General features: G+C 38.9%; 3 protein-coding genes across 4 annotated transcripts in view; 1 reads left to right on the top strand and 2 right to left on the bottom strand.

Moving 5' to 3' along the window:
* Positions 1-490: 490 nt before the first annotated feature.
* Positions 491-8,649, bottom strand: cd81b (CD81 molecule b). 2 transcript variants are annotated; one of them, XM_035525473.1, is made up of 8 exons: positions 8,415-8,649; positions 6,839-6,955; positions 2,787-2,884; positions 2,028-2,102; positions 1,803-1,916; positions 1,460-1,546; positions 1,100-1,183; positions 491-995 (listed from the first exon to the last, which is right to left on the bottom strand). In XM_035525473.1, the coding sequence occupies exons 1-8, from the start codon at positions 8,482-8,484 to the stop codon at positions 930-932; spliced, it is 711 nt and encodes a 236-aa protein (XP_035381366.1). In that variant the 5' UTR covers positions 8,485-8,649; the 3' UTR covers positions 491-929. The 2 variants fall into 2 exon arrangements, with proteins under 2 accessions (XP_035381366.1, XP_026864619.2); XM_027008818.2 differs by having other exon boundaries at positions 8,419-8,644.
* Positions 8,650-10,356: 1,707 nt separating this feature from the next.
* On the top strand, positions 10,357-14,014 carry c4h11orf58 (chromosome 4 C11orf58 homolog). Its single transcript, XM_027008763.2, has 5 exons — positions 10,357-10,514; positions 11,253-11,336; positions 11,465-11,525; positions 13,157-13,266; positions 13,500-14,014. The coding sequence occupies exons 1-5, from the start codon at positions 10,458-10,460 to the stop codon at positions 13,707-13,709; spliced, it is 522 nt and encodes a 173-aa protein (XP_026864564.1). The 5' UTR covers positions 10,357-10,457; the 3' UTR covers positions 13,710-14,014.
* A 1,829-nt stretch (positions 14,015-15,843) lies between these two features.
* The window catches only part of plekha7a (pleckstrin homology domain containing, family A member 7a), a 74,180-nt gene continuing 64,541 nt past the window's right edge, over positions 15,844-25,482 (bottom strand). The window contains exons 14-27 of the mRNA XM_027008779.2: positions 24,854-24,907; positions 24,542-24,625; positions 23,767-23,835; positions 22,716-22,796; positions 22,241-22,390; positions 21,900-22,001; positions 21,600-21,708; positions 21,360-21,514; positions 21,012-21,197; positions 20,547-20,643; positions 19,664-19,743; positions 19,308-19,520; positions 16,285-16,492; positions 15,844-15,951 (exon numbers count right to left, since the gene is read on the bottom strand). Of these exons, the coding sequence (XP_026864580.2) occupies positions 15,938-15,951; positions 16,285-16,492; positions 19,308-19,520; positions 19,664-19,743; positions 20,547-20,643; positions 21,012-21,197; positions 21,360-21,514; positions 21,600-21,708; positions 21,900-22,001; positions 22,241-22,390; positions 22,716-22,796; positions 23,767-23,835; positions 24,542-24,625; positions 24,854-24,907 (1,602 nt within the window). The 3' untranslated portion in view covers positions 15,844-15,937. The remainder of the gene's footprint in view (positions 15,952-16,284; positions 16,493-19,307; positions 19,521-19,663; positions 19,744-20,546; positions 20,644-21,011; positions 21,198-21,359; positions 21,515-21,599; positions 21,709-21,899; positions 22,002-22,240; positions 22,391-22,715; positions 22,797-23,766; positions 23,836-24,541; positions 24,626-24,853; positions 24,908-25,482) is intronic.

Raw genomic sequence — 25,482 nt, 5'->3', positions numbered from 1 at the left:
AGAATAGTATATATGAAAACAAAATAAAGTAGATATTGGGTTTCCTGTGTAGTACATTATGAATATAGAAAACAGCTTTATTTGGACACAGCTCCACTATCTACATTTGGGGTGGTCTTTTTCAACACACAAATTTGGATTTCATCTCAAAGGACTGAAAGCATCCATAATTCTTTGCATAATTATTTTCTCTCTCTCTCTCTCTCTCTCTCGCTCTCTCTCTCTCTCTCTCTCTCTCTCTAGCTCTCTCTCTCTCTCTCTCTCACACACACAACACACACACACACACACACACACACACACACACACACACACACACACACACACACACACACACACACACACAGAGTACACCAGCCTAAAGATAAGTGCTATTGTTACATCTTGCACCTTCACCTTGTCATGACTACAATGGACATTGCTGAAAGAATGAAACTTGAACACTTAGTCTTTTAGGCATCTAAAAAAAAAACACATTCAGTTTAAGAAATCTGGAAAAGAACCAAATTTTATTCTATTGAGCCTATTGCCTATCACATTATCACAAAATTGAACTCTCTAAGGTAAGAGTTAGACAAGTGAAAAATTAAATCAGATTTGTTTTCCTTTTTTTATACTACATTTGCAGGTTTGCTATTAATATTTATTGGAATGACTACATCAGTGTGATACCAACTGAAACTGAAAAGATCATGTAACAGTGTAGTTGTTAAGAAAAATAAATAAAACATAAAAATCAAATATATAGAGAGAGAGTACATGAAAATCTAATAGGACTGGTTGTCTGAACAAAGTCTAAAACACAGATTTCAATGCCTAAAATACAATATAATAGAAAAATAGGACACAGTGAAGTTGAATTTATTCTTTTTTGTCACTGGCTGGAGTCTTTTGAAGTTGCATGCTCAAATTAATAGTCAGTATATCCCTCAGTATGCTGCGGCAGCATTACGAATTGCACAGCAAAGGACCATAGTGAAGATCATCTCAAAGACCTGCAAGCACAAAAGAAAGAATTTAAACAAAGTAGAGATGAGTAGAGAAAACTTTAATTTCTGTAAAGAATCAGTCAGTCTTCATGTAGTGAGAATGTTCTCACCATGATGACTGCAATGGCAAGGGCAGCCAGACCAACCACATGGAGTTTCTCAGTGAATAGGTCCCTCAACTTTATATGGCAACTCTGAGAGAGACAGAGAGAGAGAGATTCTTCATAGCCTAGGACCACAATGGGGCTTAGTCCAGCCCTGAATGTGACAACAATTAGCTGACCATTAGTTTGTTATTTTTGCTATGAGAGCAGGGACATAATTACTTACTGACATCGAAAAGCAATTTAGGGTCCATTTGTTTTACATGAACATACATACTTCAAGAACCCATCAGGTTTGAAGAAAATTTCCCATATGCATTCCCAAAATCATTGTCTATCATAATGTCTGAGCAGTTGATGATGTACCTGAGACTCTTCTTTTTTATTAGGACAAAGAGAGGCCTGAACATTCAAAAACAATGGATTATCATCTTCTTTACCACAGCACTCGAGCTGAGACAAAAACAGAGAAACAATAAAGGGGAGTCGATTTCACAATTCTATTATTGCATTCAATGTGCCAATACTGTATTATGAATTCACTGTTTCATAAAATTTATGAAACTAAAAAAAGAAATCTATATCAAAGGAATAGTACCGCTGCTACATGTAACAGGGGTACATGTTTAGTCAAAATACATTTTTAAAACATGCACTCAAAAAAGGCAACCTTATTGAACATTCAATTTGGATGATCTTGGTGACTCACTGTGTTATGGAAGGCTACCATAATCTTTGAAGCAGCCTGTCGGGTGGGTGTATCTACTGGATCCACAGCTTTGATGTAGGCTGCATCATAAAAGTTGATAAGCTCTGTGGAGATCTGGAGAGAGAAAATACCAGATAGCTTCTTACGGGGAACTACAGGAAGCACATGTATGAGTGTGTGGGGGTCAGTGAGGCTGCACTATGTCATTTTTCTGTTGTCCTGTACCGTGTCCCTGTTGATGAAACCCCATATTCCTGCTGCCACCTCACAGGCAAACAAGACCACTAAACATGTGAAAAACTGAAAAAGGGAAGGGTACAGAAAGAAGGGAGAGGGGCACAAAGAAAGAGAAACCATTAGTGGTACTACAGCAAATAAGAGAATTATCAACCATGTTGCACAGGGGCCATACAAAGGAGCAAAACATCAGATTATTTGGTTACAAAACATGCAGTGTGACCTTTCAGTTACTTCAAAGTAACTTCTAGCTGGCCTGCTCATGCTCCAGAAGCATGGATGTTTTACAGTTAATACCTTGAGCCTATCTAGCAGAACCCACTGTTTGCAGCACCACTCCCACAGAACAGTCCAGAGGATCAGATATAACCTCTCCCCTACATTGTGAAGGAGAGGTCAGTGTGATTGAGACCATTGCTCCCTGAAGGAGAGGGTAGTGTGACAGAAAAGACCCACACTGGGCATAGCTACCTTTTGCATTGGCTACATACATGTATAAACTTTCCAAATAGTGAGGAACCATCACAACATAATGCATGTGTGCTATCACTCTTGTTTGTTAGTCATAAAGTTGTTTATTTAGCTAGATTGCAGTCACCCAATTTAGTAACATCAATTAGAAAGCAGCAACAGTTTGGAGTAACAGGAGCTCCTGAACTATCATTTTACTAGTGGGTAAATATGAGTCTGAAATCATGGTTAAAAGTCTGAAGTCTGCAGTTTTATCAAAAGCTCAATAGTACTCACTGTTCCAAGGAGGCACTGAGACTCTTGGATGGCACCATAACAACCAAGGAATCCAACACACATCATTACAGCTCCAACAGCTATCAGGACATACACACCTACAAGAGTGGCAAAATGTTACCAACATGAGGGATACATTTCAAAAGCTTAATTTTGATTTCCTTGTCTGTGAGCGGGTACCAATACATCAGTGCTATTCTACACTGAAGTTTTATTTAGCCCTTTCAGATTCTGTGCAAAGAGAGATGAGATGTATCTCAGCCCTTTTGAGTTGGGGTCTGTTCCTTTTCAGCACATTCAGTTTGGTTTTATTTCTTTCAGTACAGTGAATAATCTGAAATTTAATTCACAGTAAAAATTTTAATACATGGTTAGTTGCTTGTGCTTTTGCTCTAACAGATGTGTACACAAATAATGTAAGTGTGAGGTTTAACAATGTGCTACAGTCAATCTCCAATCTTTATTGTCCATTCCAGCCAGCCCGTTCGACAACCCTTCTTTATGATACACCAGCCCACCCCAACAAAGTCTTGTCTTCCTTCATTCTTTTTGCTAAAAGATGCATGTTTCCCTAGAGGATGATAACCTTCAGACAATCTGCTTTTTTGTTGCTCCCTTTATCAACACATCAACAGCCAGGATGCTGTGTAAGGATATGCCTGATGTCCAGTTAAAGAGTAGCTCTGCCTGAAGCAGGGGCAGCAATTACACCACAGGAAAAGCTAGACTAAACAGGAACCCACCACTTTACAGAGACAGTGGTAATCTGTGCAGTATTGAACTGGCCTGAGCCAAAAATGTGGAAGACTCTGCTGTAGAATCTTAATTAACTCCCAGAGTCTCACTCATTTTCACTCAGACAGGCATGTGTTTGTTTGTTTATCCATGTGCAATTCTAATGTTATATACCTGCACCTACTTGATGAGTGACAGTAGCCAAAAAGTCGGTATTAAACATGCAGCCAGGCAAGGCTGGAAATTTTTATAAATGCCGAAATAAATTGAATGGGTGGCTGTTTTGCTGTTAACCAACAGAGAAGCTATAGTGTTCTGTGTTGATTAAAGTTTGCTGATGGATAACTAATGGACAATCTACAGATGGATTGGAATGATTAAGGATTCCAGCACATCCAATGTGATATGAGAATTCTTAAAACATATTGCCTACAGCAACTTGAACATTCTGAAACAACAATGTTAAAAAAAACAACAACACACATACACACAGGGAGCACATGCATGTCTCCTCAAACACATGCATAGAGCAATACACACACACATACATGCCCACACCTGCACAAACATGCACATGCTCAAAAACACACATACAAACACTCCAGCTATTTAAGACTTCACAATAATGCTTCATTCTTTATGTTGAGGAAGCTTGTCTAAGATGAAACTACTACCAAATGCTCATTGACGCTACTCAAACAGATGGTTAAAGGTGCTATTGTGATGTTCAATGTTGAGAAATTGTAGTTGTTTCAGTCTGGACTGAGCAGAAGAGAAAGAAAAGAACAAAAAAGAATGGAGTGCTACTAGGACAGAAGAACAAGCATGCATAAGGTAACCATGGCTCTGTTTAAGACATGTTTGAGATGAGACTTCAAACTTCAGCTTTTGAACATAGCTAAATTGTTATGATTTGTGCTACACACAGCGCAAGGCATATTTCTGAAACTATTTAACCAGTAGGTACAGAATCCAGCATACTAAAAACATCCACTGCACATTCTAATTTGTGGAGTAATGAGCACATGGGTAGGGTTCCTTGAATTATGCATGGGTGTGCAGTGGAAGCCCAGAGAAGGCTTGAAGGGTTGAAGGAAAAAAAACCACTGATGCTTTACTTCGTTCCTTGGGTGGGCCAAACCAGCTGCACAGACACTTAAAATCAAGAGAGTGTGTTGGCGCTATAAAAAGCAAAGGGTGGAGGGAACTGCAGGGAACTCTCCTTGTAGTTAAACCAAATAGAAGGAGACAAGCCAACAGTCCTGCACAAATTAATGGCTGCATGTTAGAGGCCATAGCAAGACAAGCAGCATGACTTGATGAACTTTATGTGAATCCTCAGCAGGATCAGTCTCTGTGTTGAATCGGGATTGTGTGATTGTGTGTGTGTGTGTGTGTGTGTGTGTGTGTGTGTGTGTGTGTGTGTGTGTGTGTGTGTGTGTGTAAGGGTGTAGCTTGAACACACCCTGTGGTAACATTTTGGTTCTCTCTGGTCTGTTTAAAGTTAGGGTCACTCTCCACCATAAGGGTGTGGTCCCATAAACAGTTATATATGAAAGGGTAGACAGTAGGGTAGTGTGGAAGACATTTTTTTAAATGTACATATTTAGAGAGAAATTACGCAGACATTTTCAAAATGACAGAAGATATCTTCAGTGTAGCTCCCTAAAACATCTTTGTTTATTTCTGGGGTACTAGATACAATAAGTAAGCTTGAAAAATCTTTTCTTTTTTTTTTACCTTAAGGTTCCTCATAATCTGAAAGCTACAGCAACATGCTGAGCTAATGCAGCCACTCTAGACCTGGGACATGAGGTATAACTGAGGTATAATCCTTCATTTTCATAGCCAGAAAGATCATGAGTGTGAGTCACTCAATTTAAATGTCAACATTTTTGGGGTTTAACAGCAATATTTTTTTCTTTTTACTTGTTTGAATCACATGTTGCTAGTTGTTTAGATATTTCCTGGGAAGTAACACAACCTAAGTATATATGTCAATAAAAACCATTTACCCTGAGGAAAAACAAAGTATTTTTTATGTCCTTGTGTTTTTAATAGGACCACAAACTGGATAATGGCTTTATTCTTCCAAATCGATTATAATCTATAAAAACCTCAAATCTAAATGCAATGCCAACAAAAAACAAAACAAAAATATCTGTTAAGAATGATCAGCTATGAATCACATGTATAATAAACGAATTTAATTGCTCAAAGTCAATCAACTGTGATAATGGTCTAGAGCTACATGTCCTGAGAGCAAGGGTGAACAACATTTATTGTATATTAGCCGATCTAGATCCTGCTTTACCTACATTCATCCCCATTATAAAACACTGTATATTCACTCCCATTACAATAACATTTTGAAGCTTTTCAGGCAAAGTCACTGAGGTTAAATTGAAAATGTGCAAAACCCTATAAGAGGTTCTAGTACTACACCACAGGTATATAAAACCACAGATTTTAAATTGTGAATTCTAAAATAAATCTCACTTTGGAAGGAATGTGATGGGCCCATGGACTTCATTATTTACAGTCATGACAAGACATGGTATTTCATTTGGCAGCCAAAACCCCTGCTGCACCTAACTCAAAACTGCTGACCAAAGACTCTAAACTGCAGACCAAAATGAACTAATACACATATAAAGGATAATAAATAATTTATATCTCACACACAGACAAACACACACATACACATCACACACACCACACGCATACTATGACCCAATGGTCCATCCACCCATGAACTTAGTCCAAAGGATGTACGTAGTTCCTGTTTCCTCTCTCTCTCTCTCTCTCTCTCTCGCTCTCTCTCTCTCTCTCTCTCTCTCTCTCACTCTCACACACACACAGTTATGGTTTTTGGGGGTCATTATTTACCACAGCTCACCACAAGGGACTACTACAAAGACAACCATGCCACTGATAACTAGAATAATCAAATGCATCGACCACAGAATTAATAAACACATGAGACAAACATGTCTTTTCAGAAAAAATAAATGTTTTCATAAGAACAAAAACCAGCTAGGCTTATTCTGATGAGTAAAGACTGCAAATTCCTAATTACATTGTACAGCAACAAAGCAACACATACAGAGCTAAGTCAGGTGCATGAGGATGTACAGGGGTGTGCAGTAAAAGAATAGGAGCTGAATAGTTGAATAGGAAATAGCTAATTATATATATTACACTACTAACTATACAGTAGACATTTATTATAATTACTATTTCACATTACTGGAAATTAATTTACTGGTGTATATTTACAAAATTGGAATAAAACTTTATAATGCTTTATGACTTACTGATGTAAAAAGTTCCTGGAGCTTGGTTCCCTTCAAAGTTAAGCATCAGCAGGTTGCTGGTTTGTGTATCATGGCGGAGCCACAGAGCTATACCTAAAATAAACACCCCCCAGCCAGCTAGAAGAAAGAGAGAAAAACATACAGTATACTTTACAATATAAATAGACAGTTCTTCAGGGGATAAACCATGATTTGATTAATGATCATTTTCAGAGGTCACTTCTTCCACAAATAATAGGACCGGATGTTTTTTGTCTCATATCCGTTTTTTGTGCAACATTTGTGCAATCTCTATTGGGTGAACAAGGGGCATCTTGGTGTCAGGATGTCAGCTGTTTATAATAGCACATCACAAATCTCCATTCAATTGTCTGCCAAAGAGCAGGAACCAAAAGCTCCAGTGAGAGAGACAAGGAAGCAAGACAAGAATATTTTTGCTGTGACACTGAAAATCAACCAGTGGTGCATAATAAGAGGAAAATATATGAGGTCAAACTGTCAAACATGAAGTTTGAAATGTGGATTCTGCTTTCCAGTGCTGAGTAAATAAAAAGGCGTGATCTACAATTGACTGAAATTACAAAGTTAAAATGCTCCGAGATGATAACATTAGTGAATGAATGTCAATAGAAAATTGACAGGTGAAAGACAAGATGCAGAGCCCCACAGTTTCTATTATTATTGCATTTCATTTAATTTCGCCAAAGTATCCATGAGTAAGGAATCAGCTTGTTTTGTGTTATAAGAGGCCACATGAAAACACCATCACTGTGTTAGGGTTTAGGGAGCCATTCAGCCATTCAGTTAACCAAACTACTTTTAATCATCAAACCAACATTATTGCAAGGTTTATCCTTTCATCAAGTTATTATGAGAAGTTAAATATTCCAAATAATAGTATAAAAACAACAATAAATAAATAATGACAAAAATGGATTATATAATTAGAATGCATCCATTATTATGGAAAATAAAGCATTACATATCTGCCTTCATAATTATTGAGATCATGTTTTAAGAAGCCATAGTTTATATGCATTTATGGTTATATAAAAATGCAGCATAGAAACCACTCTCCTTACATGTTAAAATGAACTGGAGCCAGAAATAAACACACACACTCCATGGGCGATGTAAGAATCACACACGTACACATTTGGCATGCACCCTTCTGTTCTGGCAAGACTTTGTTCCTGTTCTTAGAATGTCCCCGCTGTGTATAAACTCGAATATAGCCACGTAGCTTTGACAAAAAAAAAAAAGTATAGGAGAAAATAAAATACCAGTTTCTAATGTTAACATATTCACCTGCTTTTTGTGGCATTGTTTAAATTAATACCAGATTGATACAATATTGCCCAGTTACACTGGATGTGTTTGTTATTCGAGAAAAGCCTTTGGAGAAATCGTACAGAAATTATAAAATATTCTAAGTTACACCATTCTCTCGGAACAACACATAAAAAAATATAAGAATTTGTGTTCGTCACCGGATTCTGCGAGCAAAATTAAATATTGTTTTTGTTTAAAAGTTGTCTTAATGAATACGAATAAACTCACCCAAAAACAAGAGAACTCACCCAAAAAATGAAATTGAAGAAAAATAGCGTGTACTTAATGCAGAGAGAACAGCCTGTAATAGCCATGATTAGATGAGCTGCGTCAAAACGTTGCTGGGTTCAGTCTTTGAGAAGCGCATCCACTGTTTTGACGCTATCTACAGTAGCATCTACGGTTTCCATCCAAGAATGGGCAATGTGATTTTGGAAGGATATGATACAGAATATTCATCATGTAAACAGGACATGACTAATTACAGGCGAAAACTGAGACCGTGAGACGGCCCACTACTTGATGCGTCCATACGAATGCAATGAGGCAGACACGTTCTTTTTTATGCGACTTTGCTCTTGAATTCTGTTAGGTTTTTAAAAAAGTGATACTTGAAGTTTAATTTCAAAGAGAAATTAGTTAGTTTGTTTTTTTTAATTAAATGATATTCACCAGACAGAAAATCGCATCAGCATGTCAAGTCTTACTTTTTAAAGGGTTTTAAAGGGTTTTTAAAACAGTGCTGTAGTTAGATTACATTACTTCTTAGCAAGGAATGATTTCACATGTATGATTTCAAATTCTAATCGCATTCACATTGTCTGAGATATATCTGAGATAGTCTCTTATTTTATGACTATTCAAATTGCATGTTATGGACATATAAAATAATTTGTGTGACTGGGTGTCATAAAATCCGAAGATTCCAGGTGAGTAACTGCCGTGTACTGTAGAAAGAGAAGTAGGAATATTCAAAATTGTCCATCTTAGGCTTCAATCGGGATAACGTGTTTAGCCAGCTACATGAACTACATGTTAACATTAATTAGCTCACGTTAGTTAAATAATTATCTGGTCTGAAGATAAATCGCTTTAAAGCCAGTGCTAACCTATCTAGTTAAAGCTTTTCTCTGGAAATTGAATCCCCCCTTCACATATATGAGACCTTGTTGACACATGCAGACCCTGGTGAAGTCTGAGCCGATGTTACTCACATTGTTAGTGAGGTTGACAGGTAGCATGAAGGATCATACTGGATAATCTGGTTGGGACTCAACCCCCCTGACTGCCTGTATAGAAGGCAGTGGTGTAACCCGCTGAGCTATATACAGCTACTATAGTGAGACTGTACACTGAGCAGAAGGAGGGGGCAGAGGACTAATGAGCGTTAGACACACTATCAAGGATGAAACAACCAAAATCCCAACCTCCTCTAATCAAGAATGTGCCTTTTGCTTACTTCTTTTTAGACTCTTAATAAAGACTTTGAAACAAAGAAAGCAAAAGTGCCATTCTTTAGTGGACATCATCTTTACACTAAATGAAATGTGCAGCTTTAAAAGAGTATAGGGATGTCCATTATTTTACTTTCACCTTGCAAAACCAATAAAGAATGAGGTGTGACTCAAAATCTGTGCAGGGGTTTGTACTTCCACTTGTGAATCCAAGCTATCCAAATGCAAGTAAAAACCAATCACCAGCATCTGCTTGTATTCTGAAAGCATAATTGATTTGGACTGCCAATATGTGCAGTCAGTCGACCCCAGCCTTTGTGTCAGGATAACACAGTCTAAAGTGAACTGAGATGAATTATGGCAGACTGGACCTGGTGTGATACCCTTGCAAATGGGCGGATTAGAGATAAAAATGTGCCGGCCCACATGGACTCCTACAACAAAATGTTTGTCGCCTGTAAGTGCTGACGTAAGTGTTCCCTGCTCCATGGCCTACAATAAATGTATAATCTCAGATGAACCGCAATAATTGTGCGGCATATTTGTTGTACAGGCTCTCCTAGGCCTCTTGTGTTGTGTTCAAAATTATTTTTATTGAACAAGTTGCGTTTCCCGTGTAGTGGTCACGTAATTTCATCCTAAATTTGTAGGTGCAGTAATGATTTAGACACTTATTTCATGTTTGAGTTCACCCGCCGTTTTGGCTGCAACGTTCTGTGACGTTTTACTACTAGCTCAATGTGACCAGGTTTACTACAGAAGCGACCCATGCAAGCGTTTGTCCGAGGGGACTGGTATGTTTGTCTGGTCGTGAGAGTTCTTGGTGATGTAAAATGAGTTCTTCAGATGAACGGTGTCAGGGGACAAAACGACCGGCATCTCCAAGTGAAGTATGTTAGATACTTGTGTATAAATGGTCATATAACGTAACTATTGTAGTCTACCAAAGTGGCCAGCCATTCAAGCTAGCTAACACTGCTAGCTGTTGTTAGCTAGCTAGCTACCCAAGACAGCCTCCTTATATCAGCGATTTATCGAGACTGGCTAGCTACGAAAATATTGCAGATTGGCTAGCTAGCTAGCTAACTGCTTAGCTGTCATAGTTAACTATTTGGCATTGTTTGTCTTGCATGTTAACACTAGCTACATTGTTTTGACATCAGATTTGCTCATATCTATATAGTTAGATAGCTAACGCTATATAACAGTATCTGTCTAATTAGCCAAGTAGCTAGCTTGTTAGCTAAATAGGTTAGCATTAGATTCATGAACTGGTTTTGCCGCGAGTTATCGTCACAACAGTTAATTACTTAACTAACGTGAGCCAATTAAAATGAACCGAACAATTCAGGAAGAATTGCACGATAGATTGGCTGGCTAAACATGTTATCCAGATTGAAGCCTGAGTTAACCTACTTGACGACTGTGTAATTGTCCATGCTAGCAGCTAGCTAGCTCCTTACTAAGATGTAGCTAGCTGCTGTGTAGTATCTTACATTGGTATTTAAAGGGCCATAGTTAGCGTTAGAGCTTGAATTAAATTAGGTAGACAGCTAGCTAGTTTATATGTATGAGAGAGAGAGCTAGCAAGCAAAATTACACTTAACATCACATTTAATCTTTCACAGTCAGGATCCACACAATGGGAATCAGCAGATTTAGGGACGGACGAAAGGAAACAGAAGTTTTTGAGGCTTATGGGAGCCGGAAAGGTAACACAGAACTTCAGTAAAAAGATCGGAAGAATACCCGCTTTGCTAACACTTGGGGGGGGAAAAAAGATAATTAAGATACTGGTTTTGTCGAAAGCTGTTAAAATGTGTCTTTTTGGATTTACTAGAAAGAGCACACTGGGCGTCTTGTTATTGGAGACCACAAATCAACATCCAAGTTTCGCACTGGTTAGTAAACACAACACAGCCGCATTGAAAGACATATTTGAATTGCTCCCACACTGCATTTACTTGGCATTCATGTGTAATGTTGATACTTTATGAACATTGTGGATTTAATTCAGACCACACTAAGACAACATGGGAAATCTAGGACGTCTTGTTTACAGTGCTTACAAACAGGATTATCTAATTAGTACTATGAAGTATACTATATAGCCAGAACTCTCTGGATACCTGATCATCACAAATATTTGAGCTTCTTGGATATCCTATTCCAAATCCATTGGCAATAATATGGAGTTGGCCCTGTTAATGTAGTCATAATAGACTTCACTCTTGTGGGAAGGCATTTCACAATATTTTGCAGTATGTTTGTTGGACTTTAATGCCCATTCAGTCAAAGGAACATTTTACAGTCAGGCACTGATGTTGAATGAGAAGGCCTAGCTTGCAGTTGATGTTCAAATTCATCCAATTGGGGTTGAGGTCAAGGGTCTGTGCAGGCCACTGGGTTTCTTCTACACCTTCTCAAAACTGTTGCCACAAAGCAACAGCATACAGTTGGCTACAATGGCTTTGCATGCTGTACTATTAACATTACCCTTTACTGCAACTAAGGGGCATAGCCCAAACCCTGAAAAGCAGACCATTATTTATATTTACATTTGCGGCATTTAGCAGATGCTCTTATCCAGAGCGACATACAAAAGTGCTTTGTCATTTACCTATAGAATACATCCTAGCCAGTAGAGTAGGTTAGAGTCCAATATACTAATGATCTAGAATACTGTAGAAATACAGGAATCATTGCTGATGCCTAGAAGTACAAATTGCATACATAATATACATAATACATCCCTTTGCCACTAAACTTTATTGCTGGCACAATGCATAACAGGAAAGGTATCATCCTGGTAAACACAGATCTGTCAGACCTCCAGATAATGTAGTGTGATTTATCATTCCAGAGAACACATTTGGACTGCTCCATAATCTAGTAGCACTATGCTTTGCACCATTTCAGCCAATGCACGTCATCTTTCATAGTGATCTTAAACTTCTGGGCAGCCTGAAGCTCCCAAAACATGGTTCCTGAGCTGATGTTGCTTCCATAGACAGTTTGAACTTCTAGTGAGTAATGCAAAAGAGGATGGTGATTTTTATGCACTATGACCTAAAGCACTCAGCAGCCCTGCTGTGATTCTGCATGTTTTACCACTTTGTAGTTGAGCTGCTGTTGGTCCTAGATGATTCCTTTTGACAATTGAGTTTTCCATTGACCAGGGCAGAGATTTCAGGAACTGACTTGTGGCAAAGGTGAAAACCTATGACAATATGAGACATTCTGCTACCAGTGTTTGTCTGTGGAGGTGCATGGCTATATGATTGATTTTTATACACCTGTTAGCAATGGGTAAAATGAACACTACAACTCAATAATTAGGAGGGATCTCTGCATACTTTTGGGCATGTAGTGTATGTACTTCTGTGTACACAAAATGCCACCAAAGACAGTGAATTGGAATGAATGAAAGATTGCCAGTCCCTTATGTGATTAATTCTAAAAATCACTATGCTGAGATGCTTCTTAGTAATATAGTAAGCAGTGCTTTCACAGTGTGTATCTGTCACACCAGGTGCAGAAGATCAGAAAATAAACTCTGAGCTAGAGCACCAGTACCAGCAAGGTTTAGATGGAAAGCTCTCTGGCCGGAACAGAAGACACTGTGGCTTGGGATTCAGTGAGGTAAGAGTCTGTCAAGTCAGCCTGTCACTAGAAATTTATCTTTGGAAGAGAAAGTCTACCTGATTTTAAAAATTTCATAAGCATGTCTTCAACTCAAAGATCATGTGGGTGAGAGATGTTTGGAGCTTTGGAGTAAATGGATGGACATTTTGTTGCAGCCACAGGACAGAAAATAACTTGCCTGAAATTGCTTGGTGTAATTTGTTATAGTTTGTAATTTGTCTTTCTTACAGCCTGATCCCCAATCTGAGAGTCAGAGCACTGTTGAGTTTGAAAGGCCAGGAAGCCCAGACAAGAACTCTGAGAAGACACATGAGCAACAGCAGGAGCAAGAAAAGTCACATTCAGCCAATACAGAGGTTGAAAAAGAGGAACAGTCTGACACACACTCAAAGGAGGACAAGAAAAAGACTTTAAAAATGTCATTTGTCAAGGCATCATAAAACAAGAAGAAATTGCTTGAATGTCTTCAGATTTTTGTATTGCTCACTCAAAAAAACCCTGTAATGGTTCTCATTTACAGGATAACCCCCTCAAAAAAACCCCACAAAACTGAAGGCATGAATTCAAAATTAATTTTTTTTCCTGTGCCAAGCAATTTGGAGCTTGATGGGTAGCAAGACTTTCCCCATTTCTTATCATGTATGTAGACAAAAATAATTGTGGTCTGTGGTGTTGTATAGAAATTTGCAGTATTACATGTATGCAAATACTTTGCTCAATATCAATAAAAAGAACAAAAAAGAGATTTTGATTTATACAACTGGGCATGCCATGTTGAAATATATAAATAACAGGTCTGTAATGATGCCACCAGTTGAGGGTGATCCAAAGATCCTGGAAGTCAAGGGCTATAGAAAGAAGTTCATAAAAAATTGCTGAAAAAACAGCTCGGTAATGATAGGTAAAATGAGCTATTGACATGAACACAAAAGCTGTTTTTGCTTTGAATTGGAAGAAAAATATATAGTATTTAAAATATTTAAGGAATCATTTTGAGCACAGAAAATACACAAATATATATGTTTTTAATGCATAGGCATTTATTGGTGACAGACAAATGTGATAATGTCAAGGCACTCAAATTTATTTTTAAAAAAGCAGGGTCAGTGTTCATAAAAATAGCAAATCAAAAAGTAAGCAAAATTCAACCAAAGCTGCATTTTATAACCCACTTGTATCTATGGGTAGTGTACAAAGAAACAAATATACATATCTTGAATGTATAGCAGGTAAACCATTGAGTTCTGAAGGTGGGTGGGGGTAATTCCTGTGGGAGTCATTAGGTCTGATGACTGGTCCGCACACTTGTATACTTGTATGAGAATTATGAAGCCATTTTACAGGACTGGGAGCTGTGAAGTAGGTGCAGGTGCAAACATTTATCTCATGATTCCAAGGTGATCATTGTTCCACACACACTGATTGAACACTTTCGTGTGTGGCCATGAACACCAGGACACCAGTAAAAAACTCTGCATAGCCTCTCCTATTTCCAGATGTAGATGTCACTCAAACAAATTGGATGATGCGTAGCACAGTAGATTTCTACATGAATCCCTCAAGGAATGAATGTCTTCCACTGATACCAGGATATCTCCACTATCCTACTCCCACTATTCTGAAATTATATGGCAGCATTTCAAGGACTGAAGGCAAAGGGGAACCCTACTCTATTAATTTACTCCCAAGAGAGTAATTGCTTTAGCAAATTGTAAATCTTTTTTCAGTCTATAAAATACAGCACACAAGTGCAAAAGCATGCCAAAATACAAGCACAGCAATTTAAAGTGCATCATTATGTATTAATTAAATTTTAAAATATTAAAAATACATTTAAACTAGTCAGTAATAAACTAATTGGCAACTTCAGATATATCTATAAACCTAGTGTACATGAAAAATCATAGATGATCAAACATCAGCAATTCTATACTATATCCTGTACAATTATTAATTAAACACTATGTCCAGTCTTCATATATGAGCCTTTAAATGCAGCTTGTGCTAAAAGGAAGAACAGAAATCAAAATCAGAATAAGTTTAATTAACTAACAAATGCAGTTAATATACAGTTTCTACAGATATCTCAACTTCAGGAGATAAGGCTGCTGAATTAGAATCAAAATAAGGTGAATTGATTAATGATACCTATGCTTGTGGCTAAATGTATGAGGATCTAATAATTATTAAATAAAATATGTAAAATGTAAACAAATGACAAAAAAAAGTAATCAGAGAAGCAATATGCAATATGGCTAAGGAGTCTGAAGGACCAAAAAAAAAAAAAAAACGTTTTAACTTTCAGGCACTGATACTTGACCTGCATGTTTCACCTTTCATTTTACACCTTGGCTGTTTCTGAGTTATGATGGCAAGCTCCATATTTCCTCTCTGAACTGAGACACACCTTGGCTCACCTTCAACCTGCCTGCTCCCGAGGGAGATCTCCAAGGCTTGAATGTGAGGCATGCCCATGATCTGTTCCTGCTGCTGAAGAACATGGTCCAGCTCTGAGAAGTCCAGCTGCTCTGAAGCGATTGGGAGCATGACAGGAGCAAGGGCACTTGACTTAGCCAAAAGGCTCTTGATCTTATTCATGCTGCGGCTGTGGGCCTGCTTCTGCTCCTGACTGAGAGGCTCCTGTATGCGCTTTGGGATGGGTAGCTTCTTAGGAATGGAAAGCTAGAGGAAACAGATCCAAGTAAATCAACGTAAGTGCTCTACATATCGCTAAGGAAGATTCAATGAAGTCTTATGGAAGAATACTATCATTATTAAATGCCTGTTATGGCTGTTGACACTACAAACATTAAGCATTAGATTAAATTTTTAATTTTTTTTGAAGTAGCCATACTTATGAGGCTTTTCTCTATGGGATTATGACAACCCAACTGCTAAGAGCAAGTAGACTTTACCCATTATTCCTTCCCTTCCCCCTTTCCAGAAAATATTAATTTATGATTGTAAATATGCAAATATACAGGATATTAAGAAAACTAAAATATACTTCTTGACCAATGTCCACGTCAAAGTCCACAGGTTCCAGGTCTTGCACTTGCAGAGGTTTGGCCATAACTGTGAGCCATTCATCTGATAAAGGTATCTGCCATGATTCAGTGTTTGGGGTCTGCTCCTCCCTGCCTCGACTCTCAGCTATGTGAAGTTCCTCCCACTGCAGAGGGCTCTCCAAAAGCTGTAAATCAAAGCCCTCCTCCCATCTCAGCTATGACAAACAACATACAGCAGAGGGCATCAGTCTATACATTAGAACTTATCTTTACTAATATAGGCAATAGCGGTACCAATATCAGTTTGAAACAAATTCCAAATTGTATAGAGAATAATTATTTAAGGTATAAAGTATAAAAGCAATACAATACAATTATCTTGCATCAAGACAAAAATGTCACGTTTTAAGTGGAGGGGATTTACACTATTTATGTGATTTAAGTGGTGTGCTGTATCATATGTTTGAGGACTTTTTATGCAATAGGCATTTAGACATTAGTGGTAACATAATATGGACCACAGGCTAGCAACTGCCTTATCCAGTGTTATTCATATGGAACTTCTAAGGACAGTCAGAATACTCACATGAATTAGAGACTGAAGACAAGTCCCAGTTATTACCCACATATTACCCAGTATGGAATCTTCATAACCAGTACACATTGTGGAATTTAATTAGTGGAAAACCCATCACCACACCATGTCATGCTTGCTTAAGAGATGCCAAAATGTAATAGACAGACATGTATATTTCAAGTCAGTAATTCCCAGCAAATTGTACAGTTTTATCCATGCACATTATGGAACACTCAAAACTGGGGAGTGTGTGTCTTTATAAGATTTTGCTACAAGCTCATTTGACTGCGTTTGTGGCAGACATGCAAGGAATTATTTGCTTGCTCATTAACCCACTCACATGCTTCTAAAACAAACAACAGCATAACTGAGCTTCTGTACATATAGACAATGTACTTGCGTCTTAACAGAACAGTTCAGACACTCTTAGTACTTCTATAGCAATGACAAGTTCAAGTTAGTTTTAAAGTTTAAATTTTATTAATATCTATAGTGCAAAGCTCTACATTAGAAAATAAAGTGACTAAGGAGTTTCTGAGTTGTAATTGCTCTAGTGGTAATCCCTATGGCAAGTGCCTAAAATCAGTTTAAGTCCCTATGGAACAGTTTCGCAGCCAGAATTTATGCCTAGTTTTGAGCTAAATTGTACAGGTGAATAACAGCCTATAGGTTTAAGGTGAGGATCTGAAAACTAACCTAGAGGGCATGAAGTCTGCTGCTTTTCAGTTCAAAACTAGGCTATCTGGTAAATGGCTGCGCGTGTTACAGCTGTTAATGGCATAATGAAGAATATTATTGTAAATCCCAGTATAGGTTACAGTGATCTCACTGCTTAATGACTGGCTATTAGCAGTAAGGAGGTTAACAGAGCGAAGGTGGAATAAGATTGTGTGTTCAAGCACATTAGAGCAGAACACCCATGACTTTGGTGTACAATGGAAAAATTATTAGAAACTCCACTGGTGTTTCTTTTGTTATAAGTTAAATGTTGATTGAAATATATATACTAGATTTAAGATTATATTTAGCACTCATGATGAAGGTCAACATAGTACCGAGTGGAGAATACAGCAAGTCACAAACACAATCATCTATCGGATTATCAGCGACCATGGTCCGCAGTCTGACCCATAAAGGGTGAGTAGTGTGGGTCCATGTGAAAGAACAGCAACAGATCAAATTTTGATCAGTATTGCCTGGCTGATCACATGGTACTTCAATCAGTCTTCAATAAAGACTGTGTGTAACTAACAGAAATATTTTTACAACTTTTATATGCCAGGACTTCATCATGCAAGTGTTACCATAAGTACCATATAGCATAATTACTAGTCTAGCTGCTATATTCTAACCCAACCGAAACAATCTGTCAATAAAATAAAGGTGAGCTATATTACTTATGCAGTATATCTTTGCAGTATCTTTTAAACAGACCATGGAAGTAACATTCTTATGCTTGATAAAAGGACATTTACCAATTAGACTCCTTTTACCAAAGACAACCACATTAAAACTGTGGATCACAAAGACATCATCAGGAGGAAATCAATGTGGCAAGTAGTAAATGCAAGCTGCAGCAGTGGAGTTAGTTGTGATCAAATAGGCAATAGACCATCATGATTCACTAAAAGATTTAGCATGTGCAAAAATTGTTCACTGGTACAAGGTGTGTGCGAGAGCTTGTGACTAGAAATCTGTACATGGTTCCAATCATGTTACTGATATTGCACATAACGACAATTGTAACAGGTACCAAATTTGGTGCATCTGGCCCCTAATCTAAAAAGCAGCATGACTAAATGAACAGAGTAAAGGTCAGGCATATCAGGGAAAGAGGAGGCACTTTGCTGATTTTGTCAGCTATGGGGAAATTATGCACAAGAATGATTTCACATACGAAAACTATCTTTGTTCCCAGTTGATCACCAACAATTACTAAATAACATTTACTCTACTTCATGAAGCAGAAGGATAGAATTTCTCTGACCATATTAAATCTGTACAAAATATATGCTTAAAAACGTGTCAAAATATATTAAGATGATTTTATAAATAACTGTCAATGAACATTAGAGAAAATGTACCTTAAAAAAAATCTATTTTAAAACTACTGTGGGAGAGAGAGTTACCATAGCAGATTATGTCTTATTCACAATTGTGTACATTCACAAGTCAGTGGTCCAGAGGTTGCGTGCAGACACCTGACACCTCTTATTGCTCATCTGTGTCCCCACTCACAGCAACACAGCAGACAAGCAGCCTTTCCAGTCAATCCCTGTACTCGCAGCATGGCCCAGTTCCACCCACAACATGTTAAAAGTGCAGAGGTACCAGCGCCATTTGTTAATCTCGTGAGGAGACGTGTGTTAGCATGTTAGCGTTCTGAATCTCAGGCTCTATGAGGGAGGGGCACAGCAAGGGCTCCTGTGTCTGTGGGGGAGTGGGTAACGTACTGGTCCCAGGTTGGAGGAGACGGCACGGGAGGAACCCCGAGGGACAGATGACTGCCGCTCAGCATGACTTAGGTTGCGCTTGCGCTCGCGCACCAGCGCCCTCTGGTGTCTCTTCATCCTGTCCAGTTGCTCCTCCACACTCATCCTGCCACGATGGTGGGGCTGCCCAGGCTCCCCAGAGTACAGCTGCTCTGAGGCACTCTTTAGTCTTTCCTGTGGTAGGGGCAGAGGGTAAAGCAGAGACTGAGCTCATCCTTAGTTCTACACAGCAGATATGAGCTACACTTCTGTTCAACAGGAGGACTAGAGCATCTGCAGGCACTGTGTCCATCCTCCAGCAGAGTCTGTTCGCTCACCATTGTTGCTGAGTCTTCTCTCAGAGTGCTGTTATAGGAAACGCTTGGCTGGTTCAGACTGAATGAGGGTACCAATACACCTGCAGTGCAGAAAGAGACTCTTCACAGTCAACACTATCATGATATGATATAACTCTTCCTAAAAGCTTTGGAGAAAAGTTAACATACTCAGCTGAGAGTCCCTTATACAGAGAGCAGCAGACATGATACCATCCAAACATGCTTCAAAAGCTCGGAGGAGAGGCATCAGCAATGTTGCGGATGAATGCATTTGCGACATTTTGGCAAGTAGGAGCGAAACGCAAGTGCAAAACTCAAAATGTTTATTTGCAGAATGCAGACTGCACAAAAGGAAAACAGCTTCAAAGACAGAAGCTGAGAATCAAGCTTGCACAGTCTCTGGAATGTTAGGTACATGCAATGCGAAGCACTAAAATCAGACACATGTGGTTTAAACAGTAGTGCAAACGAATGAGGACCAGGTGATGGTGATGATTCAATAATGTGGGTGATGTGGACTGGCAGAGTGGCTGAGTGCTGTGATTGACGTTTGTGTTGTGTGCGCTGTGTAAATGTTGGCTGGATACCGGCCAGGGTGTAACAGCATTTTTCATAATACAGCACTGTGGTGCTTTCTGCACTTCACTGTAAATGGAAAAATCAGGACCTTAAATATTTGTTTAATATGGAAAAAAAATTGTAAATGGTATCACTTCCACTAGAGCTCTCATTATCTTTCTGGAAAAGTCACTTTGAGAAACATGAAAAAGTGCAATGCTTATGGAGGTTTTGACCGCCCAAAGACTCCTGTCTGAAATGTTGAACATTTTACTGAATTAATGACAAACCAGGACACTGGACTGAACATAGATGGGAAAAGCACCTCTGTTTGGGAGTGTGGGGGAGCCTCCCTCTAATTGCTCCAGCATGGACCTGATCCCCCGTAGCTCTGGTTCACTTAAGTAAGAGCGTAACTCTGCCTGCATGTGTGCACACAGACACAGACACACATACACACATGCATCAATGAAAATCTTTATTGTGCCCATTTAAACTATAAAGTTTAATAGGATGTGGATTCATTGTAGTACATTTGCATTTAGCTGATGCTTTTATCCAAAGCAACGTACAATTATGACTGAGTACAACTTGAGCAATTGAGGGTTAAGGGTGTTGCTTAGGGTCCCAACAATGGAAGGGCTTGAACCAGCAACCTTCCAATTACAAGTCAAGTACCATAACCGCATAAGCCACTGCCCTGTATGATGAGCAAAATTAATGTTGTATGTAGTATGATGAGTAAAATTAACTGCCCTTTTTTGTGTGTGGAAGACTCAGTTCTACTGACCCTGCAGTCTCCATTAACATAGCCACTCTCTCTGTCTCGCTTCCTCTCATCCGACTGCCTCTTGAGACCGCGCACAGACATATGCCTGATGACAGATGTCTCTTTAGGGAGGGGTGGAACTGCAGGGGGTGTATCCTCATCATAGAGAAGGGGCAAAGGAGGTCTTGGTGGGGCGGAGTCTTCTTCCTATAAATTGTGAATGCACATTTCCAAAATTCAACAAATAATACAAATGCTGAAGTATGAATGTTTTTTTTAGATTGCTTAGTCTCTTTGAGTCACCAAATGAGCTTCAGTAGATTATCAGATGGTATGATTGCAATAGGTGACAGTGTCCACTGTACATACCCACGTTGGCACATGCTGGGGCAGCTGGGCAGAGTTTTCAGAGGGCAATGGCACAGGGCTAGAAATGAGACTATGCTGGGGGCTCTGTATGTCTGCTGTGGTCACACACCTTGAAGGCACTGACAACTCTTTAACTGAAGGCACAAGTTTCCTCTCTGCAAAAACACACACACAGGCAAACATTTATTGGCTTAATAGAATTGATAGTTATGTAAAACAGCAGCAAACTAGTTCCCTTACCTGGGTTCTGCACTGAGTCCACTGTGATTTTAAAGGTATCTTTGGTGGAGCTAAGGCCAGCCATCACATCTTCAATCCTCCAGAGCTCCCTCTTCAACTGAGTTTTCTCCTAAACACACCCACCCACAGACACACACACACACACACACAAACACACACAAACACACACACAACCATAACCACACATGACCACACAATATATTAGAACTTCCTGTATCCAGTATCAGGTGTGATCACAATTGCTGGCATGCTTTAATGAGAGTAAGTGAGTGAGTGAGTGAGTGAGTGAGTGAGAGAGACCTGAGGCACTGTACAGATATTCATCTGGATTTGCAGTGCCTCCCTCAGCTGTTCCACAGATTGCTCCAGCCTGCCATACTCCTCCCATGCTCTCTGCATCTCCTGCACAACACACATAAACAAGTACATTTCCTGTCACAACAGGCACAATTCCCACAGATGAGAGCATAGCACACAAAGGCAGAAGTGCACAAAAAAGCTCTTTTCCAATAGCATTACTGTAACCAGTTACCCAATTTATTAATTTACCCAATAAAGCGAGCCCAAGCCCAGAGCAGATGGGCCATGACATGCGTCAGCAAACTCAGGTCTGTGCTGCACACCCCAGTGCTCACACTCACCGTGGCCACTCGGGATATGTCAGCACGGATGTGCACCAGGTCCTCCTGGAGGAGCCGCTGCTGGTAGGCAATCTTCTCGGCATGGGTCGGCTGCTCCTGGTACTGTTCCATCTGCTGGTGGGAAACATCCAACACCGACTCCAACTTATCCTGCAGTCAAGAGAAGGGAGAGAAGCGGAAAGAGAGCGAGAGAAAGAAAGAAAGAAAGAAAGAAAGAAAGAAAGAAAGAAAGAAAGAAAGAAATGTTTTAACAAATTAAAATTATCTTATTACACAAAACAAATGTTTTTGTTCATGTATTCTTATCTTTCAGTTTCAGCCTATATGGAAATTTCATTCAATATGCATGTTTTGTTCTTTTATTCTACTATGTACAGCTAATTTTGATTCCTCTGAACATTTGTCCTCTAAATATCACTAAACTGTTGAACACTGTCTATTTAAGGTCTAAGATGGTACTGTAAATATACACTACCTTATCCTCCTTTAGTGTGCTGAGTCTGAGACCAAGTTCCTGCAGTATTTTGTCCTGTTCACATAGACGACTCAGTTTTACCTGCAGAGGGTGACAGAGACTGATGTTGGCAAACGGCCTGCCTTATCTCCCTAGACCAACAAGAGAGGACCAAGGACTTCATTATAAATAAAGGAATGGCTCTTCCATGCATTTTCTTATTTTTGGATTAAGGCAATACAATTGCACCAGAATACATTTAAAGACATTACAAGACCTTTCTAAAAGAAAGTAATGTTTATCAGAAAAGTGGGGGGTTCTGCGCTTTCTAGTCACACATTGCTTATAATGTATTTATATTCTTTCTTCTTATTATATATATAATAATATATATTATATTATTTCTCTACACAAAACAAAAGGCCTACAATTTCAATATCCGAATCATTCAGAATCATAATATTTCAAATAAAAAAGGACTATGATTTCAAAATAATTACAACATACAATATAATTATCCGTACATATATTGATGGTATTTAACAGAATAAAAGCTGCAGCAGTTCCCTTTACTAGAACATTCTGGAGAACATTAGAAAATTCTTATTATTATTAAACCATTTAAGTGTTATGAATTGAGATGTTGATGATAAATTGGAAAACAAATTCTCTATATCCACATATTCTAAGAAACTTTTCTGTTAAATAATTCAATGACTTATTCTCTTTGTGTTAGCATTCTTTATTTCCATTAGATATTCCCAGCTGATAAAAATATGCCACCTTGGAAATGAAACACTGGGAATTAAATGTTGTTTGAGCCACAGTGAAATGAGCAACTTGCATGAAGAAAAATCTGCTCTTTTAAAGTCAAAAGCACACAGAAAACACTGCTTATTCTAACATAGTGAATAAAAGTGGACACAGATAATGGCCCAAAATGTCTCAAAGTCCACATCAACCAGTTAATCTTAGAGGACTGTTAGTAAAAAGAGATCTAAATTCTTTAAAAATCCATGAAATAAAGCATATAAAAGCACTCCTGGAGCACTGTTTCATACTCCATACTCACATCCACATCACTCTCTGCCACCTTCACTGGTTTGGCTGGCCGTCCTTTCAGAGTTTCACTCCCAGTCATCTATAGGAGAGCCCCAAAAAAAACAAAATTCTCTCTTGGGTCCCCAATGTTTGAAATAAAGCACAATTCAGATATTGCTAAACAGCCCAACACAGATATTCGCATTACCAAATATCACCATGAAGAAAGAATCACAAAGGTTTTTCAAATGAACATAGGTATGAACTGCATTTACTCTTTGAAACCCAGGTATCAAAACATGCTAACAAAATAACTTCACACAAAAATAACAAAATGCACAGAGTAAAATAAGCCTATCCCCCAGACAAATACTGCATGGATATTCTAATGAGCCTAAGCCACAATAAACAAAGGATGGACACTGCATAACATGCTGCTTTTTCAACTGTTTTACTGTTGGTATATTACTTGGGTTTACTCCTTCAAATGAAAACAGCAGAGGACAAGAAAAAGAGGGAGAGGGAAGAAATGAGGAGTAAAGCCAACAGACCAGACAGAGCAGGAGGGACGCTGGTAACCACACTTTATGCCTTATACATGCATGTGGCCTCCTCTTTATCATCTACGTGCCAATCAATCATCCAACCAATCACAAAGTAACAATCGCATATGTCTGGGGGTGGAGGGGGGTGGGGTCAGCAGTGCAGGTGTATCAAAAGGCTCAAGCCAACACAAAGCGCTGGGCACACCTCACATTGTTAAGCAGTGAGGGGATGGTGATGCCCTGGAGGCCGGCAGTGCTTACGTTCCACAGTGGTGCCAAAGCGCCAGCACTGCAGGTCTGTAACACACCGTGCACCATAAGGATCAACGGCTCTACGCTTTTCATCTGCGTTAAATGAAGAAAAACATCAAGACTGCTTCAGAGGCACCACTGTTGTGTTAACAATTTCAGCACCACTCTTCGAGTTCAATGATCAACTAACGAATAAGGATGTTTGACTAATGAATAAGGAAGTTTTTAATTATTTGGCTTGATGACCGTGCACTGAGACAATTCCCAGAGCAGTGTGAGTGTGCTTGGGAAGCGCAGAGGAGACATTTCACTAAGCCCCACCTTCAGGTCCAGATAGTCCAGGTCCTTCTTCAGCTGGACATAGGTGTCATCAGCCTTCAGGAGAAGACATACAAAACACAATAACATACTTAATGTCTACGTTTCACTGCCTGAAAATATAACTGTAGAGCAACATCCAGTCCCATTGAATGCATTGCTTTATAAATTCAGTCTCAAATAGCTCTCTGTGAAACCCTTTGTGTTTATGTCACAATTGAGAGGTGTCAGAAGAAACAGATTAATTCACTTCTCTGATTTCTCTATCCTGGATGGTGCCAAAGTCTGGTCGTGGAAGGCCACTGGGTTAATACTGCTACACCATTCCCAATTAAACTTCTGTAGGGCTTTGCCATTAGCCAATAAGGTAAATAAGGAGAAACAGTAAGCTTATCAATGCTGATGCCTGGTACCCCTGCTCTAACAAACAGAAAGATAAGGGTTTGCCCTGACCAAACATGCTTTGAATCATGTAGCGTGTCTCTGCATCTACATTTTGCATTACTTCAGTGTGGAAGGCAAGGCCAGACTGCATCATGGGGAGAGGTAAACACAGACAGTTGCAGGATGAGTAGCCAGCGGTTCTGCCATCAAAGACTCATCAACGCAATGACTGATGCATCTTGTTAGCA

The sequence above is a fragment of the Electrophorus electricus genome, chromosome 4, assembly GCF_013358815.1.
Source record: "Electrophorus electricus isolate fEleEle1 chromosome 4, fEleEle1.pri, whole genome shotgun sequence".
NCBI lineage: Eukaryota > Metazoa > Chordata > Actinopteri > Gymnotiformes > Gymnotidae > Electrophorus > Electrophorus electricus.
The sequence above is the reverse complement of the archived record's forward strand: the minus strand, read 5'-3'. Positions and strand labels throughout refer to the sequence as shown.

What these genes read in the sequence shown, in the direction of transcription:
- cd81b (XM_035525473.1), bottom strand. Translation starts at nt 8,484, where the DNA reads ATGGCTATTACAGGCTGTTCTCTCTGCATTAAGTACACGCTATTTTTC. An exon ending in TCCAGGAACTTTTTACATCA is followed by an intron (nt 2,885 to 6,838) that starts GTAAGTCATAAA and finishes CCACTCTTGTAG; the next exon opens with GTGTGTATGTCCTGATAGCT. An exon ending in TTGCCATTGCAGTCATCATG is followed by an intron (nt 996 to 1,099) that starts GTGAGAACATTC and finishes TTGTGCTTGCAG; the next exon opens with GTCTTTGAGATGATCTTCAC.
- c4h11orf58 (XM_027008763.2), top strand. Translation starts at nt 10,458, where the DNA reads ATGAGTTCTTCAGATGAACGGTGTCAGGGGACAAAACGACCGGCATCT. An exon ending in GACCGGCATCTCCAAGTGAA is followed by an intron (nt 10,515 to 11,252) that starts GTATGTTAGATA and finishes AATCTTTCACAG; the next exon opens with TCAGGATCCACACAATGGGA. An exon ending in GGCTTATGGGAGCCGGAAAG is followed by an intron (nt 11,337 to 11,464) that starts GTAACACAGAAC and finishes TGGATTTACTAG; the next exon opens with AAAGAGCACACTGGGCGTCT.